This window comes from Panthera pardus, unplaced genomic scaffold (genome assembly GCF_024362965.1).
Source record: "Panthera pardus isolate Hobbes unplaced genomic scaffold, ASM2436296v1 HiC_scaffold_27, whole genome shotgun sequence".
Classification (NCBI taxonomy): Eukaryota; Metazoa; Chordata; class Mammalia; order Carnivora; family Felidae; genus Panthera; species Panthera pardus.
The window spans coordinates 112,501,223-112,516,178 of NW_026526843.1; the positions used below are offsets into that span (position 1 = coordinate 112,501,223).

Here is a 14,956-nt window from a genome sequence, read left to right on the forward strand (position 1 = left end):
AGCCACCTTTCAGTCCACAGGTTGAGGATGTCATTCAACTCATAGTTCCCAAGCAAAGCTCATCTCTCTTACCAGGAGACATTTGGTACATGCATTGACTCTGAAACCAACAACCAACTGCTACTTTTGGCATAAACAAAGACTTTACAACTTCAATGTGCACGTGTCCTTTGGACAAGTTCATTTATTTCTGTTCAGTGAGGCTTTTCATAACAAGCTGAGCTCGGGTTCATCTGAAGCAGCCTCTAAACTGTGTATTTACCATCCTTCCCCACTTCTCCATTCTTCAAGATGAAACCAAATTGTTTGTGTGGCAAAGAGGGAAACAAGAGGGCTTGTTAATGAGGCAGAAGGCCAGGGTCAGTGGAGGGGGGGGTGGTGAGGGCAGCCAGAAGAAGGGGTTTAGCCATCCACATTTATGGGGAATCATCACCGACAGGGAGGGGCCTCGCCTGCGCCAAGCAGGGAGGATCATCTTGCTGTGGAATATCGCTCCTAACAGCAGCTGCGCCCTCCCTGCCAGCGGCGGCCGATGGTGGGCAGGCTGCCTTGTTTATTGCTTAATCTATCACTGTTGAGCTGCCTGCCTCAGGGAGGCTCAATTTAAGATAGATTGAAAGGTAGTGTCTGTCAATTGAATAAACACAGATGGTTTTCCACAGAAAAAATTGATTTTTTCCCCCCTCACCAAAGACATAAGCGCTAAACGTGATTATCTTTGGAAGCCAGGCGTGAAATGTCTTAGCTCCAGCCCCTGCCACACTCTGCCCTAGCAGAGAGGTGATACCACATGGGGGCTTGGGTCTCTCTCACCGGAATTTTAGGGTCTTGAGGTGGAAGAAGAAGTTGGCTTCCCTGGAGAAGGGCCCGGGTAAGTCCGTCCCAATAAGCAGGTTTGCGTCCGTCCATCCGTTGATTCCCAGTTTTACCAGTCCTGGGCCGTTGGCTGGCACACGCCTTCCACAGCCCTTCTGTTTAGAAGTCTCAAAGAGGTGACAAGATTTGCCTCAGGACACACAGCTGGACCTAGATTTCAGTCTCCTGAAATCCATGCCATAATGTTACCTGAAGGAGACATTAAGATGAGTCCTACTCCCAAAATGTCTTTGAAGGCAGGTAGTTCAGAGATGCTTGAACAGGTCACACCCAGAATGCTACACAATGTAGCCCCTAACGAGGTATGAAGTCACTTACACTCAAGAGTTTTGAAGAAACCCAAGGGTAAAGTTGTGGAGCAGTAGTTGGAGATAACAGGTGCATGGAGGTCAGAGGTGAGTAGGGAAAGTACCCTTCGTATAATGAGGAGATTGAGCAATATGTTTTCTTATGTGTTTTTCAGCTTTAATCCCACAGCATAACAAGCTAATGGGACACCATTCATACGAATTATTCTGGGGAGCCCCTGAAAGCAATAGACTAGTCTGTCTCCTTCCATTCCACTAACATGAACATGAGTGTAGGATGTTGGTTGAAGGACTTCCCCAGACGAGTTGTTACAAAGGTAACAGAAGTGGGGCACCTGTGAGCAGGCTGGCTGTACAAATGCTTTAGAAACCAAACTGGAAGCAATGACAGGACTCAGAGGATTTCAGCAAGAGAGGGATCTTAGCACTGTCCTCTCATTCTAGAGATGAGAAAATGAGTCTAGAGAAGGGTTGATAGCCAAGCTTACATAGCTAGAGACTAAGCTGGGATGACCGGCTAAAAATCTTCGTTCTTTCTGCTCTTCAAACTTGCTCTTCAAACTGTCCAGTGTCATTATGGGCTCCCAGGAGAGCAGGTGGGAACAGTACAGAAGGGCATGCGGCTCACGGAAGGAAGTGAAGAGGTCTCACTCCAGCTAATACAACTGTAAACACAGATGTTCACAACTGTCTGGGTCCTAACTTCTCAAGCTCTGCAGACGGTGAGCACTTCCTTGTAACAAGAGATGAAAATCTTTCAGTACATGCCGTGTGGGAAAGAGAGCCAACGGTTCTTTCTCGCTTGGACAGAGAAAACCGGAATGAAGATCGTCTTCAGATGTAAGGGATACATATTACGGCACATTTGCGGAATTTCGATTTATCTGAAAGTGAGTTAACATGTTTGCAGTCCAGCAGAATTGGCCTATCATAGAGTCAAGAAAAACTTGATTCAGGGCTTCTAAAGTAGGATAGTCAAGTCTCTTTACTCAGGAAAATAAAAATATTTCAGTCCAGTTCTTTTCTGCACGTGGGCTGTTTCATAAATACTCCTCTTACATAGAAAGTTAATGAACCTGTGGCTGTTTTATAATCCATTCTTAACGCTAAGCCCCCTGCAAATTATTTATGCATATTCAAACAAATATATATTACTGAAATTTTATTCATTTCCTCTCACAGACTTTAGGTAAGCATATGTTAAATGTAAACATGTTTCTCTTTCCACTCAGGTGTGATCTTTTTTTTTTTTTTTTTCTTTCATATGAACTAACTGCTTCACTGGAGCAAAGAGCCAAATCTAAGTAAATATGTTTGGTTGAAAACCTGTATACCAAAAATAAATACTATACGTTATGCACTTATAAATGATGAATTGCGAGCAAGATCAGTTTTCCCCCAAAAAGATTTCTCTTCTATGGTAGGAGTGTACCATGGATGATTGAAATGGGGTAACAGCAAAAAGAATCTCCATTGAGTTAGAATTCAGAGCACGAGATACCAATTCACAGCCTCACGTGGATCTTTGTATACGTGTCTATGTGTCTGGCTGTGTTTTTGCCTTAAAATGATGTGTCGAGTGTTTCTCCTGTGTCCCCAGTAACATCTTTTAAAAATAATCAACACTCAGGGATTCGTCCTAAACTGGCTTCCAGTGTTATCAATTTGGGGATGGTCCATCATACATGGGAATTTTTCATAGGGTTGACTTTCAGGTTACAAGTGTAAAAAAACAGTTCCTTGGTTTGTGATCATAAACGTTCCTGAAAAATCACTCAAATCATATTTTTAAAGCACTAGTTTCTGCTTAAAGAAATGACAAGGTGAAGTCTTTCACAAAGTGGACATTTAACGTGTAATTTTTCTGCTGTATAAATCTATTTGTTCATGTAGTTTCTGTGACTTAATTGGCCATAACTGTATATCAGGGCTTGATGCTTAAAATAATACTTTCTTATTTGTTCCCTTTTCTAAAATACGGAAAGTTTGCTCTACATCAGAAGAAGCATTCACAAGTTGAAATGGAAAATACAAATCTTGACGGGCCTTTCAAACGTAAAAGCAATCCATTTGGGCCTCTCTGCAACCTGCCTATACCAGTCATGAGCCTTCCAAAGGGTCTTTGGAGGGTACAGAGACAACAACAGGTGTGAAGGTTCTTTCCTAGCCATAAAGCACAACTAGGGGCCCCTAGGAGGACAGGGTCAAGGATCAGCCTAAACATACCCTTCATGACAGATGTTTCCGTTGATGAGGCTGAAGGTGGCCACAGAGGGGTTGGTACTCTTGAAGGAGGTCATGCAGGTGGTACTTCTGCCGGTGCTGTGAGAGCGGGTCAACAGGCCAGGGCGGCAACAGAGGAGCTGGGTGTTGAATTGTTTCCTGAAACTCTTGCTCAGCAGGTAGAGGGCAAAAGGGTTCACACAGGAGTTGGTGAAGGCCAGGAGGCGGGCACAGATGCTGGTGATGAAGTGGAGCATGGAGGTGTCCACCTCTGAGTAGTGGTAGGAGCGGTACAGGTAGATGATGTGGTTGGGGAGCCAGCAGAAGGCAAAGAGGCCCACAAACACCAGCACTGTCTTGGCGAGGCGCTTCCGGGATTCGATCTAAGGAGAGAGTCACGCACAGAGCCAGAGGGACCAAGGGACAGTGTTGGATGGATGCAGAGCGACAAAGATTCAGACAGAGAAAAGAAAAAAACAGGGAAAAAGAATTGTGGGAGTAGATGAGCTCACAAAGCCACAGAAAAAGGGTTCAGTGGGAGAAAGGGGACAAGAGAGAATCCAATAAAATGGGAGAAAAGCAACAGAAACAGATGGAAAAAGGGTGTGTGTGGGGAGGGGGGAGTCAGAAACACAGACATGAAAAAGCCAGGAAGCAGAAATCCATGAGGTAGAATATAGTTAGAACGTGCCACTGAGAACAGATCTTTAAACAAAGTTGATTACATGCTTGAATGGATTGCTCAATGAAATTCTAGTAAGTGACCTCTTTTTCCTCCAGAGAGCTCTGGTGCCGTTTATCGGCCATATGACTTCATGTCTTTCTGGGCTCCACAGTTAATAATTTCTTATTCCCCCTGATGCTCAAAAGAGCAGCCAGCTTTGTTCTTCCTCATTGGCCAAATCAAAATAACTTCCTACTATTATTATTTTTAGTCTCAACTTATTTCTGGGCTATACTAATATAGGGAGGTTCTTAGACAAAGTGGGCTGAGGATCGTTTGCTCCCAACACCCTCTGGTACCACTGCAAGGGGAAACGTCGTTCTCGTTAAAGAACTAGAGGCACAATGGATGTTCACTATTGAGAGGCCTTTCAAATATGGAGACAGTTTCACTGAGAACTGCCACTCTCTCCTCATAATTGAGGCAAACAACAACAACAACAACAACACTTTAAAGGGTGAAGCCACCGAGTCAGCGGTACATTTAAATGGATGGGGAGTCTTTCTGCTTTTGCATCATAAATGCCACAAGATCTACATTTGGACTAGAAAGCAAGAACTGACAAAGAGGATAAAGCCAGAGTCCCTGGTTTCTACTATTCATACCTCAAATCTGAAATTCTGTAGGATTATGGGGGACAGGGAAGGGAATCTAACACATGTGGAGGGCATTCTGCATTCTGGGCACTCTAGGTCATATATATGCTCTGTCTTTTAATCTTCCAGCCTTACAATATGTGGGTTATCACCCTGTATCATGGGTAAGGGAACTGAGGCTCAGAGAAAGTAAGTGAGTTAAGTCATGAAGTCTGGATAAGAACCCAAATCAATGTGAGCCTATCTTAGTCCAACGACTTCTTTTTCTTCAACCAGCTCCTTCCCCCCCCCCCCTCCCTCTGCTTTGTCCCCATGTGGTGACACTCTTCCTATCCAAACAACGTGATTGGAATTTAAAGAAGTCACATCTCTATGGGCCTCAACACTTTATTTTGTTACCAACAACACTTCTTCAGATATTCCTCAAAAGGAAACCCATACTTCAAATCTTCCAGATTCTCAATACCTCCCTAGCTTAGGTCTTTAATAAGAGAACAAGATTATAAAAACCACCTGAAAACCTGGGCTTCTGTGGCTAGGAGTTTCCATTTACCATCTGGCCACAGATCACCCACCTCCTCTAATTGCAGAATCAGGTGTGCTTGTCAGTGGAGTCCAAAAGGGATCAGATCCCTAAGGAGGAAACAAATCAATCCTCAGCACCCACCTGCTTCTTGACATGTATATTCCCTTCCACAGGCAGATTGTAAGCGCTCTGGATCAGATTTTTAGCAATGAAGTAGTAGTAGACAGAGATAATCGACAGTGGGATGATGTAGAAGACCAGGAAGGAAGCCATGGAGTGAATTTTGGGGTGCAGCTCATTAGAATGTGGGTACGGAGCACAGCTAATGAAGGTCTGGTTGGTGCTTTCCTCATGAAAGGGATGTAGATCAGAAAACACAGCCTCCGGGATTGCCAGAAGCATGGAGATAACCCAGATCAATGCAGCTTTGAGGCAGATCTTCATCAGAGCATGAGAGGCCTGGATATCCATCGGCCGGACGATGGCTTTGTACCTGGGGCAGGAAAGATGGAATGTTCTGTGTAAGTTGGCTAATATTATTATGGATGCCCCAAGGATGGGGCAAGCCAGGCAACTGGGTGCAATATTTAAGGAAGCGCTCACGCTCAGGTTCATGCAAGTGCTGACTCTGAACTCATACTACCATGACAGTGAGTGCCTCCCTAAATGTTATACCCTGAGCACATTGCTTTCCTTATCCTAGTCCTGGCTCTGAAGGATGCGTTCTTGTTTCTTCACCCACAATCTCTCTTGATTTTAAGAACACTTCTCAGAAAAGCTGAAACTCCTTTCATTTTTCTTCTTAACTCACAGAAATTAATAGCAGGCATGTTTAAAGAAGGACACAGGGACAAGGAGTTTGAGTCCTTTTTTGGCAAAGCCTTCATTTTGAGTATTCGAGTGCAGTTCAGGGAACCTGAAGTCATTGAGTATTTACACATGCCTCTTCTCTTTTTCAAAGGGTGCAGAACAAATAGCCCACTGAAAATGTTATACCAGAAGCATCCCTGTAAGTGTCAAATTAATCTTTCCCCTGCCCTCTTGCAGTATTTAGGTTCCTCCTGGTTTCTGTGCTATATGTGCCCCGGACTTGGGCTGAATGCTCTGGGAAGCAGACATTGAGAGGAAACCAGAAGGATAAGAGGTTTAGTGGGGAGTCTTACCTGTGAAAGGCAAAAGGGAAGGAAGCAAGATTAGATGGAGGGTAGCTGTCAGACCCCAATGCAGACCTGACAAGGTCTACACCAGTGAAAGTGACCAACTATCCTAATTTGTCTGGAAATTTCCCAGCTTTAGCATTGAACATCCTACATCCTAGGAAATCTCTCAGTCCCAGCAAACCGTGACAGCTGGTCACCCTATGCCAGCCTAATGGTACCAAAGATTGTCCAGTGAAGTCCTGTCTTGGGTAGAAATTGCCAGGCCCTTGTATCATCACCTTGCCTAGTCATGGGCTGGGGCCACCCAAAAGGAGTGTGACCTCAGTTACTCTCTGGTATAGTCACTGGGTGGGAACTGTCCACGAAGAGCATGACCATAGCTTGAAAGCTGAAGTGGACCCTGAAGGGACTGACAGCCACAGGCTAGCAGATAACTACTGTCCCTGCAGCTGAGTAGTGAATCTTTTGTTCAAGGGAGGTCTGAGCAGAGCAACCCAATATCTGCCACAACTCCCCATACAACACACCTAGCACATGAGCTGCTATAGTGTGGAAGTTGATGTGAATTGGGACCAACTAAATGTGAGGGTGTTCATTGCTGAAAATGCTGTGTTAAAACTGGTTCTACCACTGATACTCTATTATATGATAGACTTCGGTGATGGGGGAACACTTATTTCCACTTGCTTCCATGTTGAGTAAGCTCCCGTTGGGTTACCACTCTTTGCTGCACCCTGATTCCTCATTCACTTTCTGCCTCCCTCCAGGGAAAGGGGAGTGAGTTATTAAGAGGTGAGTTTGAGAAAAAGAACCTGGCATGTACTCTGGGCTCAGAGAGGCCCATGGTTGTCTAATTGCCCCTGACTAGGGAAATGGCACCTGTAATATAGGAGATCAGGTGTTTGCAAGTTCATTATTGCTGTGGACCTAAGTCACAATCTCCAAACAGCTTTATCCGGCATAGAAGCAATTATTTTTATCATTCTCTATTTCTTTATCTAGCTCTCTCTTCCCAGCTCAGGTAGAAAAGAGAGGGCTCTTACTTAATGGACATCCCCAGCATTCTAGAACAATACTATAGCCCCACTTTAGTGTACCTGGGTTTGCTTTTCCATCCATAAATTAGTTCATTGTAAACAACACACTACCATAAAAACTTCAAAGGAAGTTCAATTTTCTTCTGGCACTTTCTCTAGTTACTGTTCATCTCAAGCATTTTTATTCCTAGTATGTAGGTAAGGAATTTATATCTTTAAAGGTACATGAACATCTCTAGCCAAAGATATCTCTAATAAATCAATTAGAGATAAAGTAGTAATCTAAGTTACTCCAAGTGAAGTGAAGTGAAGCTGATTCACTCCTGCATGAGGCAGAAAACAGAGTGAATGGCTTACCTCCTTCCCTCTTGAGAATCTTGTACTCCTAAGTACAAAATGCCATGGGAACTATTGAGCTGCTATTTCAAATTCATAACTTTTAAACATAAAAGATAGTATAAAAGCATTACTTTTATAGTTTTGCCAGAAAAATAGTTTGAATCTAAATCTAAATAAGCTTCTAGATCTATGTACCAGTTTTCAGGAAATATGAAGATAAAAGAATCTGCTAAATGATGCCATGAAGATACAGTCCAATCCTGAATTGGAAAATTCTGTAGGAATGACTCCATTTTTTTTTTCAACAAATATATGGCATAAAAAAGGAGGGAGAAAAAAGTTTTTAAAAAAGGAGGGAAAATGGTTATAGACCTACTGAGATGTGTCATACATATCAATTCAGTGCAAAGTGTAGACTCCTTTTAGATTTTGATTCAAACCAAACAACCATAAAAAGATATTTTTGAGACTATTGAGGAAAATCAAATCAGAAAATCATTCAGATTTAGTACTGGTGATATTAAGGAGTTATTTTTAATATACTGGGTGCAATGATGGCATTGCAGTTCTGTGGTTTTAAAAAGACTGTATTTATTAAAAACATGCCTTAAAATATTTACCATGAGTATATTTGCAGTGAAATACTATAATGTCGAGGAATTGCTTTTAAATATTCAGATACGTTCATATTTCGCTTGTACAATTAAAAAACAAGTAAAGGGACTTAACAGAAGACCATGGGGGAAGGGAAGGGGAAAAAATAGTTACAGAGAGGGAGGGAGGCAAACCATAAGAGACTCTTAAATACATAGAATAAACTGAGGGCTGATGGGGGGTGGGGGAGAGGGGAAAATGGGTGATGGGCATTGAGGAGGGCACTTGTTGCAATGAGCACTGGGTGTTGTATGTAAGCGATGAATCACAGGAATCTACGCCCAAAACCAGGAGCACACTGTATATGCTGTATGTTAGCCAATTTGACAATAAATTATATTTAAAAAAAAAAAAAAAAGAAAGCTCCACACTGAGATATACTGTGGCAAATTTATAAACTTCAAGGTTATAAAAAGAGTTCTTGTATCCAGGTAGAAAAAATAAATCATTATCAGGGGGAAAAATAAGTAAAGGGCGCCTGGGTGGCTTAGTTGGTTTCAGCTCAGGTCATGATCTCATGGTTTTGTGAGCTCAAGCCCTGCGTAGGGCTCTGTGCGGGCAGCACGGAGCCTGGAGCCTGCTTGGGATTCTCCGTCTCCCTCTCTCTCTGCCCCTCTCTGATTCACACTGTCTCTGTCTCTCTCAAAATAAATAAATAAACCTAAAAACAATTTTTTTTAAATAAGTAAAGATGCACCGCAAACAATTTTCGGTTTTAGAATATTCATAAATTATCACAGTAATTAAAGAAATCCCATTTACTAAGCTCTTGCTATGTGCCAAGCAGAGAATACCATCTACATTATGTCACTTATATTCCAGACAACAGATAGGTGCTATTATCCTCATTCTACAGGGGACAAACCGAAGTTCACTGTTAGAGGTGGTGGAATCAGCATTCAATTGAGGACCAACTCCTTTCAGGGTGTCACAGCTCTTTTAGAAGAAAGCTTTGGGTAAATCCTTCTTAGAAGCAGAGAAACAGCAGAAATTTCCCTAATGCGTCTGGAACACACCAAATGTTCCCTGGAAGTCTAATGGTTTTCTAGAACATGGAACATATCAGTCTACTTCTTCTTCTGGTTTAGACAGGAAACACCACTGGGGGGGGGGGGTGGTGGTTCTTGTTTAGGAGTGATGGCTGGTTGGACTGGGGTGGCTACTTAATCTAAAGGAGCCAGTGAACTGCCTGTCCAGCTACTAAAGAGCCTCTCTTTCTCTTGAGCATTTAAACTGAAAAAAATGAGAGGATGTAGTCATGTAGTCAATAACATATGCTGGAAATAAAAGATTTTGATGCCAGGGAAGGGATTGGGCATATTTTAACGAGTGCAAGATGAACGAGCAGCATAGGTAGACTGAGAGAAAGAGAAAGAAAGAGCCAGACATGAAAGCAGAAGCTGAGATGATGCGGCCCTAAGTCAAACAGAGGGTCCTTGGTTTCTGGCACATGAACTGCTTTGGAATGTACGAGGGGTCTCCTGTTACAATCTTAAAATTCTCCCATTCCCTTTTCACCTGAGTTAGTCTGAGTGGCTTCTGTTCTTTGTCAACAAAAGAGCCTTATCTAGAACAGTTAGACATGACGGACATTTAAAGTTATCATCAGGGGCACCTGGGTGGCTCAGTCGGTTGAGCGTCCGACTTAGGCTCAGGTCATGATCTCGCGGTTTGTGAGTTCAAGCCCCACGTCGGGCTCTGTGCTGACAGCTCAGAGCCTGGAGCCTGTTTCAGAATCTTTGTCCCCCTCTCTCTCCATCCCACCCCTGCTTGTGCTCTGTCTCTGTCTTTCAAAGATGAATAAACATAAACAAAAATTAAAAAAAAAAAATAAAGTTATCATCAGATTTATTTCCAGTATCGTTTCGCATACATCACCCCCTACTTGCTGCCCTCTGAGAGAATGAGCTGTCAACTTTAATTGTACCCAAGAGATAGACTAGTCCATGGTCTGTTCCTAAAGTCTCCACTGCTTTCCTGCCTTCCTCCTTTCTTTCTGCCCAATCCCGGAGTCTCCATACATCTGAATCCTGTCCTTTCAAATTCCAGTTGATAAGTATCATCTTGATAAAGATTTTGCTGCCCAGTCTAGGCTCCCATGATTCCTGTTCTTTCTCCTAACCTGTCTAATTTCATGACAGGATTATTGATTCCTTTCACATAATGCTTGCTATGCACCATCTTGAATTGTTTGCTAGCTTTCCGTGGGTATGTCTTTTCTACCTGACTTTCTAATAAATGTCCTGAGGTTAGAACATCTTTTTCTCTTCTCTTCCTTCTGTGTCACTAAAAATGTTCCAGGTCCCTTGTTCTGCATGCCACTTACTTCAAAGCAGAGGCTCAGTGCATACTTGCTAATTAATTGATAATAATATGTGTCTTGCAGGTGTGTCTCTTATTTCCAACTTCTCAAAAATGAGAGTAGATTCACCTTTACATACTTAGTAAAATTCATTCTTCCACAGACTGACAGATTCACTCCTGACACCATGGGCCTCAAGACAATTGCTTCCCACTCCTGAAAACATCTGTGCACCATTTTTCCTATGCAAACATTGGAAAGGTCAGAAACATTCTGTGGAATGAGATTAATGTCTCAAAGAGATTTTTGGCAAGTAGAAGTAGCCAGCTCCCACATCCAGGTTGGAAACCTTTGCCCACAGAAAAGTATGTCTTTTATTCAAATACGGGCACTTTGTTTATTTTTAGGGACCCAGCATTTCAGCCTTCATTTGTAATTACCTATTGAGGTCTGGAGGAGTTGTTGAACAACACTATTTTCAACTCTCCTGATGCACACTACCTGTGGCGGACTGAGGTGAAGAGAAAACTAAAGTAATTAAACGGTCTCTAGGTAATTGGCACATCGTCAGCATTTAAATTGGAATCCTAATACCTAATCAGATTTGACAAGAGTATTAAACATTGGTTCTATTTTCTCCTGAGAATAACACCAGGGACTTTTCTGAAGAAATGTGAGGCAATTATTAGCTGACTTGTAAAATGACTATAATCCAGAGTCATGGAATCTTCTCTCTCTTTGAGCATTTGTGCAAATGGAGAACTTGCTGATCCTTGGTGCTCATCCAGCCATTATCTTTAAGTGTGTAACAGATTACAGTTATTCTTTCCTGTTCTTCTCTCCAGGCCAAATAACTCCAATGCTCTTTTCACTCCTTCTTAATATACTCCAGTCTTCTCTGGGCTCTAATGTGGACTTGGGAGCAGCGCTTCCTAATGGTGATTCTACCAACTAGATTTACGGTCTTGGACAAATCATGGGCTCTTTGCACTTCAATATTCTCATCCCTTAAAAGAAGATCATAACCACAACCTTCAATGATTCTGGCAAAAGTGATTAAACTGCTGAGGAAGAGGTTTTAGGGGAATAGGATGTTCACATAGTCTCAAAGAGTCTCCCTATAGACTACTATCTACCCGCAAAGAGGAAAATGTACCTTTATGTTGGGGAGCTCCAAAAGTCACCCCTTTAACCAAGTGGTCAAATCCAGAGTGAGCTTCTCTGATAGTCCAAGTAGGCACAAGGTCTAGGGCCCATGATACTTGTAGGAGTTTAGAAAAGTGTTTTAATTTCTTTTAAAAACCAGACGAAAAAAATGAATACAATGCATCTTGGATTATATTTATCTTTATGCTGAAATAATTATAAAATAGAATTCTTAATATTTTTTTTTGCGGAGAAAGGGTCCTATAAAGGTAAAAATACCAAGGGCCCATGAAATTCATAATTTGGCCCTGATTTAATTTAGCATCACCAATAATGGGACCATCTGAGATCATGTGCCTCCTGATATAATGCAATGGGATAAACACAACATTGCCAATGCAGTTGTCTTGCTCCAAATTTTTAATCTGAATCTATATATGAAGAAACAGACAAATCCAATTCTGGCACATTCTACAAGATAACTGGCTTAGAGTCATCAAAACAGTCCACATCATTTTTTAGAAGAATATAGGGGAGTTATTGTTATACCTCAAAGGAGATTAAAGAGGTATAATAAGTAATCCTTTTCACAATATATACATACAGCAAATTATTATGTTATGCCTCTTAAACTTATACAATGTTATGTGTCAATTATATCTCAGCGACACCAGAAAAACAAAATATAACAACCCAATGCAATGTATATACCGTAATTTGATCCTGGATTTTTTTAAAAAAAGGTAATAAATTACATTTTTTTGGAAAATGTGGGAAATATGATTACATATTAGATTCTATTAATGAATTATTGTTAATTTCAGTAGGTGTGATAATGGAATTGGAGTTGTGCAGAAGAGTGTCCGTGTTCTTAGGAAACACACCGAAATAGGAGTGAAAGGTCAGGATATTTGTACCTTACTTTCCAGAATCCAACAAAATAAAACAAAACAAACAAATATGTGTATGTCTCACACTGGAGAGCAAGAACAATGTCTAGGGAATGCTAATTGTTGAATGTGGGTGGGTATTATACAGAAGTTCATAAACAAGGGAGAAAACATGCTAAAATACAGAATTTTAAAAAAGATAAAAGAGTAAAATAACAATTTTAAAACAACGTGTTATATATTTTATTGACTATAAACCCTTTTGTCATCAGAAAAACTTTATTATAATTATAATGTGACTGAATGTGTCATGTCTGATTAGTGCCTATACTAGGAATGAGGGAATTGTCTTTTTTGTTATATTCATATTGTTCTCTTGGGCTTGCAATTTTAGTATCATCTATAATCTGTGGGGTTTTGTTTTGCTCTGTTTTGTTCTGTAGGAATATTTTTAGGTCACTTGTCCATTTGGGGAGGTTAGTTTAATTAAAACTAGATCATACAAAAAAACAAAACAAAACAAAAAACAAAACAAAATACACAGCAATCTGCCAAACCTCTCCGAAACCTGAAAGTGCAGGGAAGAATAGGGTGCCATTGTTGAGCCTTCTATATGGTGGGACCTGTTCTCCTGCCACCCGAGCTGCACGTGATAAGGGATCCTCTGATGTGGACTCGGGGAGAGAGTGAGCCTCAGTTTGGACACTACATATTACCAATATTTAGTTCATATTTTCTTTTAAATAAAAAATCAATATAAATATAAGTTTTGATGCTTTCCTCCTTACCTGTTAGATCAGGTTGCACCTCTCCTAGAGGGCATGAACCCCACTTTGTGGTCCGTTATCCAATAAGATACTTTCCGGAAAATTTAGCAAATGTTTCAGGGAGTTTTCTAAGAGTCAGCAGATGAGACTTCTCTCCTTGCCCTGGGAGGAAGCGAGCTTTAAACTCAGGTGAAGGCAGAGGGTCATGATCCATATTACAAAGTGCAGTCATACTTTTTCTTTTTCTCATTTTCTTCAGAGAAAGATCAAGACACAGATCGTGGATCCATGCAGGTCCATCTCTGAGTAAAGTCCTGAAGTTTGTGAACTGCAATTCCCCCTCTATTGTGTTCTTTCCCTGTAGGCACATATGGTTTCCCTGAGACCAAACCCTGCTTTGGGGAGGGGCGTGCATAGCAGTCATTCCCTCTGTAGTTTGGCTTGACGTCAATGCGATCACTTTCCCCGCATGGAAAGTCCGACCTCTGATTGTAGAAAGAAGGATCTCTTTTGTTTATTCCAATAAACAAGTTTTGTTTATTCCTCTAGCAGATGGAGGAGCCACTGGAGGGGCAAGGGCTGCAGGCAGCCACACTTCTATTTACTTCTTCAAAGGCTTACTTTGCAACTACCATGTGGGAAGTTCTTTCTTGCAACAGATTGAAGAGGAAGAGTATTGTGTACCTGGGTTTCAATTAGATTGATTCTGTTAACAACAACAGTAGCTAAAACTTGTGGGAGACTTACTATGGATCAGGTAACTATGTTATGAGCTTTGTTTAAATTATCACTGTTTTATCTTCATAACAATTCTCTATAGTAGGTACTAATATTATTGTTCTTTTACAGATGAAGAAACTGAGGCAAAGTAACTTTTCTAAGGCCATTAGTGCCAAGCATTGGAGACAAGATTTGAGCCCACGGAGGCTTCTTCCTATCATGATGATCCTGTGGTTGACCAGGCAGCCTGGGCTTTCTGGTGTAGAGGAGGAAAAACGATTTTCTCTCTGCTGTTCTAGGTTCTTGGCCAAGACCCACCCACTCCCCCATAACAAAAGACAATTTAATAGGAGAAAAACAAATAGAAGTTTAATATCCTATATACTTCCTATACCCATGGGAGAGGCCCAGGAAAATGGAGTAACTCCCCCAAATGACCCAAGCCTCCATCTTAAATACCATTTCCAGTTAAAGGCAAAAGAAGATGGGGGGACAGGTATGGGAGGTTAACCAGGAAAAGTATAGTAAACAAGAGTAAGATTGTCATGCAGATCTAAATCTTGGCCTTCTCCATAGGAGATAGGAGCTCCTAGAGATTTAGAGTCATCCTCTCCCTGGTACAAAGACAGAGACACCCTTACAGATGGAGATTTCCCTTATAAATGGAAATGTCTCTTACCAAAGGGAT

The 14,956-nt window shown here is 41.5% G+C and overlaps 1 protein-coding gene across 2 annotated transcripts in view; it reads right to left on the reverse strand.

Moving 5' to 3' along the window:
• Nucleotides 1-468: 468 nt before the first annotated feature.
• Nucleotides 469-14,956, reverse strand: part of GRPR (gastrin releasing peptide receptor) — a 33,466-nt gene continuing 18,978 nt past the window's right edge. Inside the window, exons 2-4 of one of the 2 annotated variants that reach the window (XM_019417984.2) lie at nt 5,395-5,746; nt 3,411-3,790; nt 469-1,065 (exon numbers count right to left, since the gene is read on the reverse strand). In XM_019417984.2, the coding sequence (XP_019273529.1) occupies nt 1,062-1,065; nt 3,411-3,790; nt 5,395-5,746 (736 nt within the window). In that variant the 3' untranslated portion in view covers nt 469-1,061. Of the gene's footprint in view, nt 1,066-2,151; nt 3,791-5,394; nt 5,747-14,956 lie in introns of those variants that run through there. The other variant, XM_019417983.2, reaches the window with a different exon arrangement.